At 47.4% G+C, this 19,854-nt stretch overlaps 2 protein-coding genes across 2 annotated transcripts in view; one reads left to right on the forward strand and one right to left on the reverse strand.

The window, feature by feature from the left end:
* Positions 1-2,257: 2,257 nt before the first annotated feature.
* Positions 2,258-12,587, reverse strand: LOC119445291 (60S ribosomal protein L22). The gene is made up of 4 exons (XM_037709604.2): positions 12,464-12,587; positions 12,100-12,231; positions 10,264-10,385; positions 2,258-2,457 (listed from the first exon to the last, which is right to left on the reverse strand). The coding sequence occupies exons 1-4, from the start codon at positions 12,470-12,472 to the stop codon at positions 2,310-2,312; spliced, it is 411 nt and encodes a 136-aa protein (XP_037565532.1). The 5' UTR covers positions 12,473-12,587; the 3' UTR covers positions 2,258-2,309.
* Positions 12,588-12,704: 117 nt separating this feature from the next.
* The window catches only part of LOC119443711 (AP-2 complex subunit mu-like), a 31,115-nt gene continuing 23,965 nt past the window's right edge, over positions 12,705-19,854 (forward strand). Inside the window, 4 exon segments of the mRNA XM_049664487.1 lie at positions 12,705-12,852; positions 14,746-14,829; positions 16,227-16,608; positions 17,384-17,516. Coding sequence (XP_049520444.1) covers positions 14,756-14,829; positions 16,227-16,608; positions 17,384-17,516 — 589 coding nt within the window. The 5' untranslated portion in view covers positions 12,705-12,852; positions 14,746-14,755.

The raw sequence follows: 19,854 nt of genomic DNA on the forward strand, positions 1-19,854 counted from the left end.
AAACATTTTTTGAAACTGTTTGCTGACCGTATTTATGGCCTCTGCATTTAAGAGGCGATGTTTCCATCCCGAATGCGTAAATGTAAATAATTAGAACAGCTTTCTACGAAGCAAGCGCCGAATCGATGGTGAACCACGCTGGAGTCACGTGGCAGGCATGGCCAATTGGAGACTCTGGAACGACCTTCCATTATTTGCTTCTTGTGCAATTGTTTCTGTATGGAGGAGACAGCTGAAGCGGCAAAGACAAACTGGAGAAATGCGCTTCCCGACAAGTCCAAGATAGCGGCGCTCAGTTACACCGTTCCGGAGATAGTGGCTTAAAAACGCTGTTCTTCTGCGATAACTTTCGCCACCTTAGGGGATACAAAATCTGTAGAGCACTTCTACGTGGTTTCCAGTGATATTTCAGACTCCAATAGTTAGGAACTGAAAAGGCGATTTTCAATGAAATAGACTTCCTGACCATATTTCGCGATACCCAAGACGACCTTAAGAGTTGGCACGTCTTTGTCCTTCCTCACTGTGAGTGTTCTGAGCATACTCTTTCAGCATAGACAAATACAAGGAGGGGTATTCTACAGGTGTCCATATCGCCTGCAGCTGTACCAGCAAGGAGACGTTGGGGGCACTAGCCTCTGCTCAGTGGTACTCCAGACCAGTCAGTCAGTACTTCATAAGTGGAGCGCACTTGCAGAATAGCTCCCCCAGCTCACAATTTTTTACATCTTCAGAAAACTTAACCAGACAGTTCTCAACTAAAATTACTAGTACTAGAGGGAACTCTGGCAATGATCATTCAACTACCATGGGAATGATAGCAGTATATGAATTTGACCTTTATGCTTGTGACTTTGTTTATACTTTATTTTTAATTGTCTGAATTTAGAAGCAATCATACGTTTATAAGCACAGAAGGCAATAAGACTACACACATGCATAATCATTGCGAATGGCTGCATTTATAACGTAAAATTTCGGTAGAAATGAACAATTTGCAAAGTCACATGGGCAAAGCTTACGCAAATGCATGTGCTAATGATACTTTTCAGCTCCTGCAGACACTGGTGCCAGAGCTTCCTCTAGTACTTTTTGCAGGAAACTTGCCGCGACTTTTCTCTGTTGTGTGAAAACAAATGGTGAAAAGAGCTCTGGTGCAGCCACAGCCGCTCCCCTTTGGCCTACTGGGAAGGGGGCCCAGCGTGTCCCGGGGGCCACCACACGGAGGCGGGAGCGGCAGGGGCCAACAGCCCCGGACCCCCTTCTGCACTGTGTAGCTCACCAGAGCCCTTTGCTCTAGGCGGTACATATCAGCACGATGTCGAAATAAATACTTAGAAGGAGAGAGTAAGGAAGAAACACAGTGAGCATTAATATGTACCCTTTCTTCATCCCCACCTACTAAGTATTTCCGCGTTGCGCTAACATGTACCACCGAGACTTGAACCAACTCAACCAGCAACATCTACTCAGCCCTTTCACCCACTACACCGAGTACCAACCAGGATCAGTGGTTTGTGAACTTCTAGTCTGTTCCAAGTTTGGCAGCACTTTCTCTGCACACATCAAGTTCTCGATTTTGCACAACTTGAAAGCAAGTACAAGAATTCTGTAGACATTAGTTCCTGTGGCTTTGAACATCGACTGGGAAGGCAGTTACTCTCCAGCCTTTGTTGCAAACCTACTGCCACCATCTGTGCAAACACCCAGACAAACATACCCAATAAAGACAATTGTATGGGGAAGGATGCCACAGTGCATCAAAACAAGTGCAACTCTAAGCTGCTGTCGCAACAAAGTATTCTGCATGGTATCTATCTTATATTACCGATGCACAAGTGATGGCTTAATGACAAACACATTGGCATTAACGAAATGCGTGACCAGAGCAAACCTTGTTTAAATGTGTAACTGCTGTCACATAAAATTTTACTTCATGAACATTTGCACTTTTGTCCTTGCCTGAATGTTGTGTGAAGTTTTCTTCTGGCTGAGACTCAATAGTTGAAGCTTACTGCCAACGCTCCCAACTACCGAAAGCACATCAAAAACAATGACCCATACACCAGTGAAGAACATATGTAGTGTGACAAAGCAATGCCCCAGAATCCTTTTTGCATCGCATGCAGATGTCAAGGTCTTAAAGGTTGATAACTTCAAAAATAAAATGATGCTACACTGGGCTACAGAGACAGAACGAGGCCAGATGCTAGAGCAGAGAATTCCTTCCCCAACCAACCAACAGGAGAGGACAATGTGCCTGCCTGGTTTGGATGGGCACCAGACGGTAAGGGCAACATTTATTCAACTCAGTCGTTGTCCTCATCGTCTTCCTCTTCCTCGTTGTTGATCTGGAAGTACCGCAGCTCAAAGGCGTCCTTTGTGGTGGCCACCACCCTGAGCCAGTCCCGGAGGTTGTTCTTCTTGAGGTACTTCTTGGTAAGGTACTTCAGGTACCTGCATAAGGTTATGGACACAGCATTGGTGCCAGACTTGTGGCGTATGCAGTTTTCCTTAGCAAAAATTCAAGGCCTTTCAAGCAATTATAGGGCACTTTTCAAGGATTACAGCATTTTGTTTGACAGCTTGAAGAAAAAACAGGAGCCTTCAAGAATAAGCAGACATTGCTCTTAATACAAAAAGGAGAAACAGTAGTAGTATGCAAAAAAGACTCTGGAAGCAAACCACCACAAATAGTACAGATCCTTCTCAGAGAGCTCATAATGAGACTGGTTTGACTTCACTTCTAGCTAGCATCAACACTGTGGACAAATGCCTAAAAATGATTTAACTCTAGCTAGGAAATGATAAGTTTAAAAGGACACAAGAGAAAATATATTTTAGGCGTATTGAATTTAAATAGCCCTTCTACAATTCCAAAAAAGCCACTCTTATTCCAAGAAGACACTTGGTAAGCCTGAAAAGATGCTTGAACGAATAACCGGTGACAAATGCAGCCTTCGAATTCCCGCACTAGCTTGCCGTGATGTCATGGATTTTGGCACTGTCTGCTTGGGCCCAATTTTAAACAAAATGTTACAATTTATGTAATTACAATTTTATACAAATTAATTTTGTTAATTCCCTCAAACCAACTGTCTTGCCTACTCCTCAGCTACTGGCCATATTGTGTTATGATGCAAAAGGGGGCATCACAGCATGCTCGGAATGAATGGCAGACAGGGACATGAACCTAGCTAGTGACAGAGAGTTAGTGTTCGGCGCTAGAAATTGCTGTTGCAAAAAGTTACGTTCTGCCTGGACGGCCAAAAAGATAGGTGGCAAGTGGTGTTGTATTGCTGGATGCACGAACTTACGCTTTCGCCATCCGCACACAGTTTGAGCCAATGCCAACCACGTTCAGCCGAGGTTAGGCCTATCACAGACACCAAGTTTTTGCGTCTACTACCGGCAGACCTGAAGCTAATTAAGCCATTAGGATGAAGAACACAGCTTTTGCAGTTCCGTTTTGAAATAAACCATTCATTTCGTACAGTGCACACACACACACACTATCAACATCTGTACGTTGCCATTCTCGAAGGCTGCCAGTTGCACTCGCCAGCACCTTCCTAAAATTAAATGCGACTACGTACATGTGTATATTTTTACGCATTGTTATGCTGACTCATTATTTAGCTTCCGAACTGCATTGTTTGCCTCGAGTCTCAAACGGGCAGAAAGCGGAGGCCCCTTCTATACAGCAGCACAAACAACAGCCTCGTTCAGCTGTCAACGGCGTCAACACTGGCAACAGCGTTTCAGTGAGAAAGATCATACACGCCCAAAGCCCTAAACTATGTCGACATTACGGAACCAATTTATTGTGTGCACGAAGAGAGGGCGAAGAATGGTAAGTAGGCAGCATAACATTCCCCGTACTACAGTTTCCCGCTCGCTGTTTCCGAAGGTGTGCGGCCGCTCATATCAGTGCTACTCAGAGTTCTGCTACAGTGCACAAAATCTACGTACAGTCAAACCTCGTTAATACGTACCCGCTTAATGTGTAAGTCCGGTTTAAACGTAGTCGCGAAGATTCCCCCACCCGGTCCCCATTGAACCCCATGTATTGGCTGACCGCTTAAGCCGTAGTCGCTTGTTGCATTACATACGGTTAGTACGTACCATTTTCTTTGTTTTTATATGTTCACGGGCAGAAAATTGCCAAAATTTCAGTGGCGACGACAGGAGTTGCCGATCGAAGCGCGCAAAAGCATGGCCTTCGAGATTGGTAAACTACAATTGTCAGCGTAGTGACGTCACAACATGGCCACGTCGACGTATTTTTTGTTCGTACGGTTGTTGCCGATCAAAGGGCGCAAAAGCGTGGCCTTCGAGATTAGCTTCTGGTAGCCCGCAGGAGCTGAGGGTAGGGGAATTCGCTGTCACTTTGGAATCCAATCCAAGCATCGTAACGGCTCAAACGCCACGTTTCTTTATTCTTTTCTTTCATTCTCCCGTGTCCACCAGTGCTAACGGCAGTGGTGGTGTGCTTTTGCGTAGTGTTGTGTGCTTTTACAATGTTCTTTTGCGCGGCGTGTCCTTTTTTTTTGCATTGTTTGGTGCGCGTATTGTGCGATTTAATTTGCACGTGAAGACTGTTATGCCGTATCACGTTTTGAGTGTAAAGGAAAAACTGGAAATCATTCGCACCATTGAAAATGGAGCGAAGAAATCTGCGGTAGCCCGTGAGAAGAACTTGCCTCTGACGACTGTGTGCGGAATATGGAACGCTCGCGAAAAGTTGCGGGGCGGCTCAGGCAGCAATCTGAAGAGGTGCCGCATCAGAGACTCTGCTTTTCCCGAAGTAGAAAAGGCCCTGCTGCTTTGGTTGAAGAAGGCGCGTAGCATGAACCTGCCAGTCAGTGGACCCCTTCTGGCTGAGAAAGCGCTAACTTTCGCAGCTCAGCTGAATTGCACCGGTTTTGCCTGCAGCAACGGCTGGTTGTCGAGATTTAAAGCTCGCTACAGCATAGTGGGGAAAACTGTTTGCGGTGAGGCTGCTGCAGCGGACAAAGAAGGCGCTGATGAGTGGCAGCACAACGAATTGCAGGAAGCCTTGGCAGCCTACGATGCCGCCAACATTTTCAATTTTGATGAGTCGGCACTTTTCTACTGCCTGCTTCCGGACAGGACAAAGAAGGCGCTGATGAGTGGCAGCACAACGAATTGCAGGAAGCCTTGGCAGCCTACGATGCCGCCGACATTTTCAATTTTGATGAGTCGGCACTTTTCTACTGCCTGCTTCCGGACAGGACATTGGCATTTAAGAATGAAAAGTGCACCGGCGGGAAACATGCCAAAAATCGGGTATCGGTCGCTTTCGGCGTCAACATGACCGGTAGTGAGAAGCTGCCACTGATGGTGATCGGCAGGTACGGAAAACCGCGTTGCTTCAAAGGCGCCCGTTTGCCATCCGATGTCATTTACAGTCGACGTCCGATTTCCCGGACGCCCGAAATTCCGGACGTGCCTGATTTCCCGGACTCATCTGTGGCACCGTCAAGTTCCCCATAGAGTCAATGTATTAAAAAGTCCAAAATTCCGGACGCTTATAGCCTTCGCCATCCGATTTCCCGGACTTTTTACTGTTAACCGCCGACCGAAAGTCACCACCGACGCCGCCATTTTGGCTGTTTTCATATCCTCGAACCCACCATGCACCGCGCCGCGGCTGCCGTAACCTCGAAACCGCACGTGTCAATCCGTTGCCAGCCGTAGCTTAGCCAAGCCAAACCTCACTGTGTTCGTTCGCGTGTTGTTTTGTCAGCTCTGCCAGCTCTGCGGTCGTGTCTGCGGTTGATCGTTTGCTGCTGCGCGCTATCTCCAGTGATCACGTTTCCCGACCTTCAGCATCCACCGAGTTCCTAGCTGTTTCGTGCTGCGCTTTTCGTCGAGCGGATTCGCCGTTTACAGCGATGGCACCGACTGCTCCTTCGTCTTCGTCCGCGCCTTCGAACGAACTGCCAACCGCGAACTGCCATCCGCGGACGTTGCCTTCGACGATCTGCGCGCTGCCGGCGTGTCGACTCCAGCCGGGATAACCTTTGAGGGCTTCGCCGACGCTGACAAAGACCTCGAGCTATGTGCGGAGTTGACCGATGACGAAATCATTCGTCAAGTTATGGAGGATTCCGACGACTCCGACACCGAGAACGAAGAGCCAGCTCCTACACAGCCAACGAGCTCGGAGTTGACGCGAGCACTGATGACACTGTCATCGGTGTACAGCGGCAACATGACGTTGACTGAAATTGAGGCAGACATGATCGCGGGCAAGCGGACCGTGCAAAAGAAAATAAGCGACTTCTTTGCGCCCAAGTGCTGACCTATGAGGTAGCGCCTCTACGTCGTATTTTTTTTTTTTTTAACGGCTCTTTTCAGAGCCACCTAAACGATGCATTGGCTGAATAGCAATGAGAATCTTGTACTCCGGCCGTGACCCTCTCCGTCAGCGAAAAATACCTACCAAAAAGGTGCGTTTTCACGTGCATTCGTTTTTCCGGACTGCCCGATTTTCCGGACGTTTTCGCGGTCCCTTGAGGGTCCGGGAAATCGGACGTCGACTGTACAAGCACAACAAAAAGGCGTGGATGACTGCTCAGCTGTTCGAGGAGTATGTGCGCCAGCTGGACCGCCGTTTTGCTGCCAAGAAAAGGAATGTCCTGATCGTTCTCGACAATGCGTCGGCGCATGTCGATTTGGACAACCTGAGGGCAATTAAGCTGCTCTTTTTGCCCCCGAACACGACAGCGCTCGCCCAGCCCCTCGATCAGGGCATCATCCGCTCAGTGAAGCAGACGTACCGCAAAAATCTGCTACGGAGGATGTTGCTCGTTATGGATAGCGGCAAAACGTACACCATAGACCTACTGGGCGCTGTACACCTACTCGCGCACTCATGGAGGGAGGTCCAGCCGGCAACAATACAGAATTGTTTCGCGCGAGCGCAATTCAAAATACTTGAAGGCGACGACGACGCGGACGGTGAAGACGCCGAGGACTGCGAGAACCTTTTGGTTGAAGTGCTCGAGCGGCAAGGTGCAGCAGATGAGGAGGTGAACTTCGGCACCTTCCGAGATGTCGACGGCGACGTGACCACCTCCCCGGACTTTTCAGACAGCGACATTGTTGCTGCCGTCGCACCTCGTCCAGCTTCAAGCGAAAGTGAGGAGGACAGCGATGTCGAAGTGGACGACGGCCCTTCACTATCCGACGCGGCGCGTGCTGTGGCAGTGATGCGAGCGTTCGCAGAGAAGCGAGGCCTAATGGACAAACTGGCTGCTGGACTTGCTGACTTCGAAGATGCCGTCGTCGCGGCGAGGCCACCACGGCGGCAAGTGAAAATAACTGACTTTTTGCTGCCTGCCAGTGAATAAAGCTAGCGTGCCTGTGTGTGCGTGAGAGTGTGTTTGTGGGGATCGTGGCGTTCTTTTCTGGCTGGTAAGTAGCCGCTAAACCGGCACTGACGGTTAATTCGTACATCGCTTAGTGCGTACCCAAACGTCATTCCCGGCCAACTACGTATTAACGAGGTTTGACTGTATTTTGCTACGTTCTGACATTTGATGTCACTGATGCACATCAAGCATTACATTTTAAGCAAATGGTGAGCAGTGGCTGTACAGCTGCCAATGTAAACAAATGCACCCGTTGGTACTTTGGACGGTCAGTGGAGTTCCGATATACAAATCTGGAAAGCAGTGTTACAATGGGCCAAATTTGTGACTCTGCAGCTGCGTGCGAGCTATTCTAAATGTTTCTGCACTGTCGGTAGGAAGCTGCCCAACTCTTCCCCAGAAAAAGACCACTTGCTCTTGCATGTTGTGGCGCTCACATGAACACAAGTGCAGTGGAACACTGAGATACAAAATGCCTAGCCGACAAGCTTCACTCTTGGCCAACATCAGCTGTAGAAACATTAAAGAAGAGCCTGATATGCTTTTATGCAAGTGCCAACATCATGCAAAGATAGTGCATCACGTGTTTTGCTGCCAAGGACGACATGCATGCTTAGGAAAACGGGGGTGCGGCCCAAGCACGAATAAGAAAAATTTCCCCATTATACTGAACCAGATTCAGAGATGCGGCTCTTACCCAAGACTTGAAACTAGCCTCCCCTCTTGTACTTGGCAGGAAGATAGCATAAAAAAATTTGACTTGCATGTACTATCGCTCAAGAAGTTAACGGACCATGGGATCTCAGAAAACGCTAAATACAGTAGAATGTTCCTTGTTCATACGTTTTCAAAAAATACGCGAAAAATAAACGTATGATCCGGGAAAACGTACCATCCTTATCCAGTAAAAATTGAACCTGACAAGCCCATATTGAGGTGCAAAAGCAGAAAAACACATTTCTTTCAAAACACAGTTACAGTCGAATCTCGTTAATTCGAACTGAAGCTGTGGTCTCGTCAAACTTATATCTATTCCAATGGGCGAGAATGCTCGGAAATTCGAGCGCGAAAGCATTTGCGACAGTTCATTCGAACATAACCACGCACCGACAATGCTCTCAGCAGCACGCCAAATCACATGGAAGCGCCTCCGACTGGCAATGCTCCGACAACGCCATAAAGCAAAAGCAAAAGCTCAACGCCGCGCGGAAAAAAAAAAAAAAAAAATACCGCGATGCAAATTTCCGCTCGTAAATGGTAAGGTCGCCGTATCAGCGTCGCGCCGAGGTCTCAGCCAGCGCAGCGCATAGGGAAGCAACGCGGAGGCCCAGTCCGGCCAACGCTCACTTCAATGGCAGAAAACTAAACTTAGGGGAGCGGGCTAAGCTGGCGCCGGGCAGAAGATCAGGGAGCTACACGGGAGCTGAGAGGGAGGGCGAAGGGAGCCATCGAAGCGACGGGGTTGCCGAGGCCAAATGCATTTCCCTGCCGCCCTCTTCCCTCACCTCAACGCAGTCTCCGCGCACGCGTCGCCGTGCTGGCGTGGCCAGCTCCTTGATGTTTTGTTCACTGCCGTTATCGGGATGCGAGCATTGGCCGGTGTGGGCAGTTCCGTGGCCCTTGCTATGTGCTTGCGCGCTGCGATATTTCACGACTCGCACCGTTCGTACGTAGCGCTATGGTGCACAAATACATCAAAAATAAGTCCTTTTAATTCGAACAAATTTTCGGGCCCCTTCGAGTTTGAATTATCGAGATGCGACTATTTTCTGCTGGTGTGTCACACCCTTCGACAGGAACAACTCCTTTTGCGCACATTGCAGACCCTTGTCCGCATTTTCGTTGTCTTTCATGTGAAAGAAGCTTTGTAAGGCTTCCAGGCCAGCAAGGGCTTCGGCGAAGGTAGCCGGTGGGCACAAGCCTTTGTGGCCTTGTCCGCCACCACCTCCGCTACGATCTCAGCGAGTCGTAGCGCCCTGCGCACGGCCTCCTCTTGTTTTCACCGCTTAGTAGTTCGCGTTCAAGCAAGGTAGAGCAAAAGTCAATTCGTTAGCTGCCGCTGCCGTGCTTAGTCACTTCGGCGAACGAGCAATGCAGAGAAGTCGCGGAGGGGGGGATTGAGCACTGCAGAGAAACAGCGCGGCTGCTGTCTGCCACTTAGCGCTTCACAAGCACATGAGAGCGGCGTTTTTGCACACTTGAATGATAATTTTTCGCTGCAGAACGTATCATATGACCGCAGATTACGGCAATGCTGAACGCTGCTACCGAATTTACGTATTTTCCGGGAATGTATTGACCCATTCCTCTATGGGGTTATGTTTATTTTTCGCGATTGCGAACGTAGGAGCCGGAAAATCATATTAAGTGCGAACGTATCAGCGAGGTTCTACTGCATCTGAGCTGCCTTTAAATGTAGCGAGTAAAACCGTACATGACAATGTTGTTCGCATATACCGGTAGAGGTTAGAAATGGGAATACCAGGCCGAGTTTTGAGGCTGCAGAGATATTCAGCTTTTTGTCAGATCCCTTGGTCCGTAAACATTTTTCGTCGATAGTACATATTCCTACAGCAGCTTTTCAAGCATACATAAAGGCATACAAATACCAGGACAGAGACAAGGAGCAACTTTTATCTGCCAGTGCTTGTCCCCATCTTATTATTTACTACGAAATGTCAACTAGCCTGCTCATTTAATTCATGAAAAACAATAGCCCAGTGTTGGTTTCCCTTTCAGCTGCTGCCAGCATCCACTGCCGCTCTAGTGCTTGAGAACAAATGCTTCAGTGATGCAGGTATAACGGTGTTGGGCATGCCTCCCCGTGATGATTGGCCCAGCATTTGTCAAGAAGCAGGCTCACCTTTTGGAGAAGGGGACCTCAGCGGTGACAGTGACCTTGCTCTTGTCCTTGTCCACTGTGATCACCCCGGAGAGATTGTTGGTCTTGCCATTGTACTTGATGCGCTCACGCAGGTAGCTGTCCTGCAGCAGAAATGATGGCGACGAGTTGTCAGACCACAAAGCAGGACATATGCTACTCAGCTTCCATATATGCTACTCAGCTTCCGTTTTTTTCTTTCACAGAATGCTGTGTGGGCTAACATTAGTGGTAGAACAGTTATTTGACTTTTCTGCGCAGATCTTGGTACCGATGAAAAGCTGATTCGGCGCAGCGATAAGCACTTTTGGCACAGTGTCTCAATATCACCTGAAATAGTCAACAAATATAGCTAAGCCGGTCTTACAAGTAATAATGCAGCATTCAGTATAAAAACTACCAGGTTAGTTTTATTCAAGGTTTAACAGAATGCCTTTCCCCTTGCGCATATCAAGGTATAAATCCACTTGTATTTTTTGTTCTTGCAACCGGCATTTGGACGTTCGCTGCAATTCAAGCAAAAAAAAATTATAAATATAGCGTAACAAGGACATTCAAGGAAAACCACACATGCACAACTAAACTGAAATTACAGCGAATATGTCCATGGTTCCTTTAGTTGTAATGTACAATGTCTCTTCTGCATAACTGCATTGTGTCAAAGGAAAGCTGTTTAAATACAGCCACGAATTCAGCTCTTGCGATTGTGCAGCCCGAGAAAAACAGGAGTGAACGGCAACGAGACGTAACATGTGCAATAGATGATGCAAACCTGCGTGTGCGGCTCATCAGCCTGGTTGGCAGTTTTCTGCATACTTAGGTAAATGAGATGCAAGACTTATGTCTACTCTTTTCATGTTTTTGGGGCTGTTCAAAAGTAAGAATACTAACTGGTTCTATGCAACAGCAGGGGCGAAAGCGCGTGAACAAATGCAGATTATACCGATGTCACACATGTTCTGTTCGCGATCGGGGCCGATCCGAATCAGATTTCTTCATCACAATCAACAGTGGTCGTTGAGGGTCCAGATCGTGTTAGCGTCGGCAACTCTCAGAACTGCATTTGTAGCCTTGGCTACAACGCAGATGAGCCAAATATGGTTAAATTTGGTGAATATTTCAATTTTAATTGCTGATAAATAGTTTTTAAACGTTTTTTTTATTGAGCTGTCCTCGCTTTTTTGTTTGTAGCGTTTTCAGAATACTGCGCTAGAAGGCGCAGACGTCAGCCTACGAATGCGATTACCCAGATTCGGATCGGCTCTGATCGCGATCAGAAGTGTAAGTGACACCGGCATTGCTTTCGTTTGAACGACACTTTGGAATCGCGCTTACTGGTGTGAACATCGCCAGATGCGAGACCTTCGCGGCCGAGCACTGGCGCGCTCTGTCTCGTCATGAATTCTGTGCGACATCTCGAACTTTGGCTACGGAACAACATCCGAAGAGCAACTGGGAGTCTACAGTGGTCACTACACGTGCACCAAGGCCGATACAGCTGTCAGGGTGATAGCGGTTTCCATCACCAGTTAAAAAGCCAAACAACAGTGAGGAACCACTTGTATGTGCCAAGATGGCTACATTCGTGTATGCGCTCCAGCCTTGAGCCAAAAAGCAAAGCGTAGTCTGGCTGCACTAGAAAAAAAAAATCACTCGCGCACAGGTGTTTTTTCAGAAATCTCGCAAGGAACGTTCACATGTCGCTTTCTTTACTACGAAGCGCGGCGCTCTGGAGTTGTAAACAGTAGTGAGTCGTAATCGTGGAGTTTAAGCAACCTGCCTAAAAGGTTGATGTGAATGTCCGAGAGCAACACTTACGAATTCTGCCACTTTCATGATACCATCCTCCACAGGATGTGTGCAGTCAATGATGAACTTGGTCTGCACTTTCTTCTTTTTGCCCTTGGACTTGGCCTTCGCGGGCCGCTTGACGTTCTTGGCTGGCTGTGTCTGCAAGTGAACGGGATCGACAGATCAATCAGCCGGCATTCACTTAGGACTAGCGGAGCGAAAACGTGGTCCGCCGCGACCACAGGTTCGGCGAAATATCGAACCGCTAACATGGCTATTTCTGCATCGAACGTTGCACAAGAGACACAAAATGTTAGTCTCAAAAGCAATGATGGCAAATACTACACAAATATAGCACAAAACTACTACTTTTTAGAGAACCGTCACTTACCACGGCCATCTCGGTTGCTGTACACGTTGAGAAAGGCTAACGACAGGAGTGCCGCTCGCGACCATGTGCGCCTCCAAAAAATTACCTTAAAATGCAATAAATATGCTACATCTTAATTATATGCGAATACTTTTTAGTATTTATTTTATATAATAACTAAATTTATATTTAAAGCAACATGCCTAAATTTATATCAAATTATAAAATGTTTGCAGCGCCCCTACGATGGTTTGCCTTTTCTAGCAGCGTAGTGAAGTGGCGGGCCTTTTGCGACGACTGCGGACTCGGTAAATGTCGAGTCGGGGTTAGTGGGGTGAGTGCATCGCGGGTGTGCCATCGGACGAGGAATGCTGGCCGAAATCGCGAGTTCTGGGAAGCCGTTTTGACAGGCAAGTGCTCAAAGTTTGTCGCTGCAAGCGCGCGAAATGCGGCCATCGCGACTTCGGTTCCGCGCACATGTCCGGAGCTCCCGGCTGATCGTGAGTAGGCGGTGCCTGAAGCGAAAACCGGCGCTGCGGCTCTGCGGCACGTCAACTCCGAGGAAACTATGGCGGCGGTTCAATCGATGGCGGTGACCCAGAGTCTGATGGTTTCTCGGCTCGGAAGCCTCGCTCGAAATTCTCCGAGCTTGCGGTTTACTCGCTCCGAGCGCGCCCTCAAAGTCATTCGGCGACGCTAGCAGTCGACGAGTGACCAGCGTGCACGCTCACGGTCGAAGCGAAAGCGGGTAAAACAGGAGTGCTTGCGGTGGGGGGCGTCTCAGCGTTCTACCACGAGTCGGTACCGCCCACCAGCTAGAGCTTAGTGGCCCCAGGGCTCATGTGAAAATTCTGCGATATTTTCTACCATGGTTCTCGCTTAACTAGACGAGCGAATACCCGGTAATTAAGGCGCTCACAGTGCGTCTGCACAGGCTGCAAACATGCTCAGCTGCTTTCACCACACTCATGACCGTACGGAACGTAGTGTTCACTCACTTGCAGTTGTGTGCGGCTTGATGCGCAACAAGGCTAGACCTTTACAAAGTGAAAACACGAGAGAAATGGCTGAGAACTTGTTCAGTGTAGATCTTGATCGAGTCTGAGAACTACTCGGTGGGTTTCAATTAAGCCCGAGCATGCACTTGGTATGTACACTTACTACCCAGACGGGTTAAACATTTCTTGCAGCCAGTCTTCTCGGGGGCTGCATCGCCGAGTAACCACGATAGTGGAGGCTATTACGCTAGATAAAAGGCTCGCAGTGTGAACGACGGGATCCGAATTGGCGAGGGGCGTATTGCGCAGTCGGCGTTGCAGGAAAAGCCGCTAAACGTTCTCCGTAAGCCAGAAGGTTGAACTGTGGGCACCACTTGTTGCTGTGCTGGCCTTGGGAGCAATGGACTACATACTGTTGGCATGGCCAATGTAAACTGCACCGTGGCTTTTCTAGACTATGGCGGGTTCGGGGAGCCCGCGTTTTCGATTCATTCGTGAAGGGTACTGCATTTTATCCTACAGAAATGGTCCCTCATGACTTAAAAATTGTTCCAGCACACTATCTCCAAGTCCTCAATTGAAGCTGAAGTACTTGTGCCTGGGATCCACATGCTAAAAAAATGTGCTGTGCAACTCTCGGAAATGTTATCTGACTAGCACTTCACTACAACTTGCCAAAAGAGCAGTTGCAACCACATGCATTCTCGTATTGGCCATGTGCATTGTGTGTTCAAGCTTGTCTAACTTTGCAACCTAACCTATCTAGGTGTTCCTGCTTTATGCCATAATGTCTGCTGTGATATCACCGACATAACATAAATGTAGGAGCACAAAATATGGGAAAATATACTTAGCGCACAAGTGCTTTAGCATCGTCTCTCATTTACTTACCTTTTTAAAAGCTATTGCGGTACAACGTTCTCTGGATGGCACTTTACAACTTCTAGGGACCAAAATTTACGAGTGGGGCTGTTGAGCAATTCTTTAGTGCAGTGATTGCAAACTTGGGTATTGTAAAATGGGCTTACAAAAACCTTTTACACTACAAAACTCGCAGTCATTCTACATAAAAATTTAGCATACATCTAAGAAAAAATGGTAGCAACAGGCTGAATTTTGTAAAAATCTCGGGAATGTTTTGTCCATGAAGAGAAATACTCTCTGGAAGTCAGCAGCTCTGGTGCTTTTGATCACAGTTATAAAGCTAGATTGGAGGCTTCTCTTGTGTACCTGCCTCAGATAGCGTTGTGCTGCTAAGCACGAGGGTATGCGTATGAATCCCGACTTGTTTACATTTCCTTGTAGGTGTTCCAAGATGATTGGGGGCCTGTTCATTTATAATCACAAGGGAGAGGTTCTCATCTCCCGTGTCTACAGAGATGACATAGGGTAAGTGTTGTACTCTGGTGAACCTATGCAGTAGTCGAGTGACATTCTAATTGAGTCACGCAGCAAGGGATGAGCATGTTGGTGTGAAATTGAAAGCAGTAGCACTTAAGTTGGAACTTTGAGCGAGTTTGTTACTCTGGACACATGTGACAAGAATAAAATTTCACATTATTTTTTAGAGAGTAGCGTCTCAGTGGCAGCAGCAGTTGCATTTGAATGGAGCAAAATGCAAAAATATTTGTGTATCATGCTTTTGGGCATACGATAAAGAACCCCAGGCAGTCAAAATTAATTCTGGAGCACACCACTATGGCGTCCCTCATAGTCCACTTTGCAGCTTCTGGACGTTAAACATCTCAATTAAATTAACGAATGATACGACCTAGGAATAGTAATAATTACTAATTGCACCCACTGCTAGCCCCAGGCTATGCATGAAGTTTGCATTTCTTGGTATGATCTTTGAAAAACATTTAGAAGATTCAATTGCTTAATTCATAAACTGGTGCCTGTGAATCGTGCCAACTTCCTTTCCTGTCATTATTTCTTTTCCCCTACTGAGGTTGACAGAACCTTGGTGTAGATCATGGTGTAAAGGAAGGTGATCCGACGGCGGCGCGAGGCGCGGCCACTTAGTGTGACTCTACGCATGCCGCTGCCGCAAGGGGCAGCACCTGTTCTGGGGGCCACTTTTTCGCCGGCTTTGCTGCCGCTTTTATGGGCACGCGTGGCAGAAGTGCTTTATTTCGATGAATATATGTCGTTCGCCTGCTTAAAACGACTCTACTTGGTTGGAGGAACGTCCCTGTATATTTCTGCCGACATTCCGATTGACTCCGACGCGGCGAGCAGCGGTAAGCGCAGCGCGCCGTCTGCTCGATCAGACGACGCGTCTCTCTCGTGTTCGAAATGACGGTATTTTGACTGTAAGTGGCATGAAACCTTCTACCTGCTCAGGATTTGGCGTCTAAATAACGAAAAATTGCATATCTTTGGGTATGGGTGTTTAAATGCTGACGGTGGTCGTAAATTATCCACTGTTGTGCCGCTTCTCCAAGGCATGTGCCTTCTGAACATGTGCTGCCCCTAGCGGCAGTGCTCACTTCCGGTCACACGAAGTGGCCGCTCTCTCGCCCCAGCGCGGGCGTGCCGTTGGAACACCTATCTTCTTACACCGTAGTGTAGATTGCTTGATTGCTACCCCAGTGGCTTCATTTAATTTGCGTTTTCAGGCTTGCCTGTACTTGCACATCTGAAAAATTGATCTGAACAGTGTTAAGCTAGGAGATGCTATCACTCCTATGGCATTTTATGTACTCTTGCAAGAAGTGTTCAGTTATACGGGCCTGACGCCATCGGAGACAAGGTATCCCAACTGACCAGCTCTGTTCGTGCAGGCGCAATGCAGTGGATGCGTTCCGAGTGAACGTGATCCACGCCCGGCAGCAGGTGCGCAGCCCCGTAACGAACATAGCGCGCACCTCCTTCTTCCACATGAAGCGGGCTAACATCTGGCTGGCTGCAGTGACGAGGCAGAACGTCAATGCGGCCATGGTCTTCGAGTTCCTGCTCAAGATGTGCGAGGTGATGCAGTCCTACTTCGGAAAGATCAGCGAGGAGAACGTCAAAAACAACTTTGTGCTCATCTACGAGCTGCTCGACGAGCTGCTAGACTTTGGCTACCCACAGAACACGGACACCGGCATCCTCAAGACTTTCATCACCCAACAGGGGGTCAAGTCGCAGACCAAGGAGGAGCAGAGTCAAATCACATCACAGGTGGGCTGTCAACAGATTTGAACCACCGATCATGATCTGAATAGCTTTTATTTTGACAATAACATAGGTTTACAGAATACAGTAAAACCTCGTTGATGCCATCCCATTTCGCACAATTTCCCGGTGTCGACAACGTTCACCGTTGAGAACTTCAAAAAGTTCCAATACAGTTGCGCTTCTTTGTTATGGGTCAATACATTGCCGGAAAACAATATTTCGGCAACGAAAGTCAGCATATCGCCAAACTGTGATCATATGATACATTTCCCGGCTACTAGATCCCATATGGACAAGAAAAGATGCGAGGCATGCATGATCGAGATCAGTAGGCACTTGCAGTAACAGCTTTCCCGCAGCACTCTCCCACCCGTGTCACGTGAAAGTGCTGCCACACACTCGGATTTCGTGTTCCGGTACCAGCAAAAGCTCTTGTGGGTCATCACACGTCTCGATTCACAGCTGTCACCACCTACCCTATTGCAATAAGCATCTTCACCTATCTGTTATCGTCGCAGTGCATGTGTGGCATGGGAAGCATACTGAATGCTTTTAATGGCCGACAACTCAGGCTTGCTGCCGTTCCCTGCTGCCGGCAGCGTGAAGCAAGTCATGTTTCGCTCTGGTGGCATAGTGGCATCGTATGCCATTGTTAAATTTCGGTTTCCTGTCACTTAGAACGACAATGCCCGTACCAGCTCAATGCGCGTCTTAAGTCTCCTGTGGCAATGATTCTCGCTCAGTGGGCATGTCAAAACTTCCCGCCACAATGCTCCAGCTGCTGACCCAGGCCGAATTCGAAGAATGCAAACATAAGCTTGCCGAAGCCACGAAAGCGACCATGCGCATCTCGGGCCGCTCGGCCCCCACCAGCACGGCATGCATCGGCGTCTTGTGCAGCAACAGTTCGGGCAACGCTTCGCATTACTAGATGTCAACTACAGTTGAGCCTGTTGAATTTTTCAGTGACTACGGATGTTACGTTTTCACAGTTAGTACGTTTTTTCTGGAGTATTTTTCCAAAACGTATGAACGAGGTTCTACTGTACTTTATACTGAAGTCAGACTGCCAAGAGACCTCCTTTCCAAACGACATTAACATTAGTCCTTATTTAGTAAAGGGTTAAATATGCCACCGCAGTGATTATTAGTGAGATAATATGTATAGAACAATGCAAATGTGAGCTTTAGATTATGGCATATTACCTTGTAATTTGTTCCTGACAAAGCGTAAGACAAGGGTTGAAGATCAATAAGCAGTAGGCAAACGTAATGCTTAATAGCCTCGCAAAGAGATCAAGAGGTTGCGATTGGCAGGCAGCTTCTAGAATCTGCAAGGATACACGTATCTGGATCAATTATACCCAGGGGATTCTGATCATGAGAAGGAAATTTACAGAATGGAAATGGTCTTCAGTGCATACAACAGGGATTGTAAAGTTGACTGATAGATTACCATGATTCTTGAAAAAATATTTCATTCTTCTTGTATTAATATATGAGGCAGAAACTTGAAAGTTAACAAAGAAGCCTGAAAAGTGAAGGGCTGCGCAATGACCGATGCAACAAGATATGTTCGGCTTAAGGCTTAACGTTAACAGGAAGACAGCAGTGTTGATTAGAGAGCAAATGGGGGTAGCCAATATGCTATGGTTAATAAGAGGGCAAAATAGAGCTGGGCAGGCCATGTAATGTGTAGGGCAGATAATTGGTGGTTTTTCTCCTAGGACTGATTATCTGTGTCCCTGTCACCATTACCTTTTCTTCAATCTTGTGTGTGATGAGTAATAATAGTTCAATATTGATTGGCTCCAATTAGAACCTCTAGGCGTCTTGCTCATTATCCTTAACTTTTCTGTGCTTCTGTTACGTGTCCCACTAGAAGCCTCAAACCTTTTACTCAATTCTGCATAACCAAAGGGGGTGATGGCAGGTCACCATAGAAAATTAGTCCTAAACGCCTATGTTGCAGTCTGATCTTCAGTATCGAGCAGGTGTATATTTTCATGGACAGCTGTCATGTTCCAGTTCAGACTCCATTCTCTCCAAAGGAAGCTAGCTACAAGGGAGTAATACCAGTGTCACACGGCCATTTTCGATGGTGATTGAGCCCGATCCGGATCGAAATTTTCAACTGCGATTGGCTCCCTTCCGCAGATTGATCAAAGAAGCCAATTGCAACCGAGAAATTTGATTGGGTTCGATTGCGATCAAAAGGACACCGTGTGACACCAGTATTACTGTTTGTAGCAGCTTTCTTAGTTTCTTCCCTCAATAAAAATGTGTTGATTCAATAAACATTCGCTTTGTCTGTTCAAAAATTCAACATCCTTGTACAGTCAACGTCCAATTTTTTGGGCAGTCCGAAAAAATGAATGCATGCCTTTTGCTGCCCCCAAGGGCTCAAATAGCCACAGGCACATCCGAGTGCTGTGACAGGAGGCGGCAGGTGCACGCGTGTATAGTTAAGGAATGCATACTGTGTCCCGTGACAATTGACCCTTCTTCTTACTCTTCGTATACTTCATCACAATACTCCGTGTATGCTTCACCATGTAACACGGCTTTACTGAGGTGAAGCTAACTTTCGGGAACTGGCATTGTGCAATGCATTGTTCCGAGCTTCAAAGCCATTGGCGAAGATTACGAAGGCGGAGTCGGTGCCATTGCTGACAGCGCCGAATTCTTTCAATGAAAAACGCAATAATTTCGATAACGCCGTTTCGGACCTGCGGTCATGGCAAAAAGTCCAGCAAATAGGACAGCAAAGGGTTATTGTGTCCGAAATTTCAGACCTTCTTATACATTGACTCTATAGGGTACGTGGTGCCGCGAAGGTGTCCGTATTATCGGGCATGTCCGAAAAAATTGGTTGTCTGGAAAATCGGTCGTTGACTGTAATTTATTTTTCTGTTCCTGTGAAAATTGAGTTAAATAATTCAAGGACACCTAAGCACTTATGAGTTGTGAATGCAAAACATTAATGTCCAATTGAACGCCCCTGAGCAGTCCTTTGAGTTAAACTCCTCGCAGGTAAGCGAGGAGACGCTTGGGCATTTTGATTGTGCCTAATCCAGGCGTAGTTAGAACGCAGGCCAGAGCTTTCGTTCTAATGTAATGCGTGTGCCTCGCACACTCGTTATGTGCCAGCACAGCCTTTGGGAAGTTTCGCTGCTACAGATGCTGTCGGCTTTTTCGCTCAATGGGCTATTTGACGCTTTGACATGAAAAGATTTTATTATACTGATT

This window comes from Dermacentor silvarum, chromosome 3, assembly GCF_013339745.2.
Source record: "Dermacentor silvarum isolate Dsil-2018 chromosome 3, BIME_Dsil_1.4, whole genome shotgun sequence".
NCBI classification, from domain to species: domain Eukaryota; kingdom Metazoa; phylum Arthropoda; class Arachnida; order Ixodida; family Ixodidae; genus Dermacentor; species Dermacentor silvarum.

Excerpts from the sequence above, each read along its gene's own strand:
- LOC119445291 (XM_037709604.2), bottom strand. Across the intron at positions 10,386-12,099 it reads TCATGAAAGTGGCAGAATTC|GACAGCTACCTGCGTGAGCG; the intron begins GTAAGTGTTGCT and ends TTTCTGCTGCAG. Across the intron at positions 2,458-10,263 it reads GAGGTCCCCTTCTCCAAAAG|GTACCTGAAGTACCTTACCA; the intron begins GTGAGCCTGCTT and ends AACCTTATGCAG.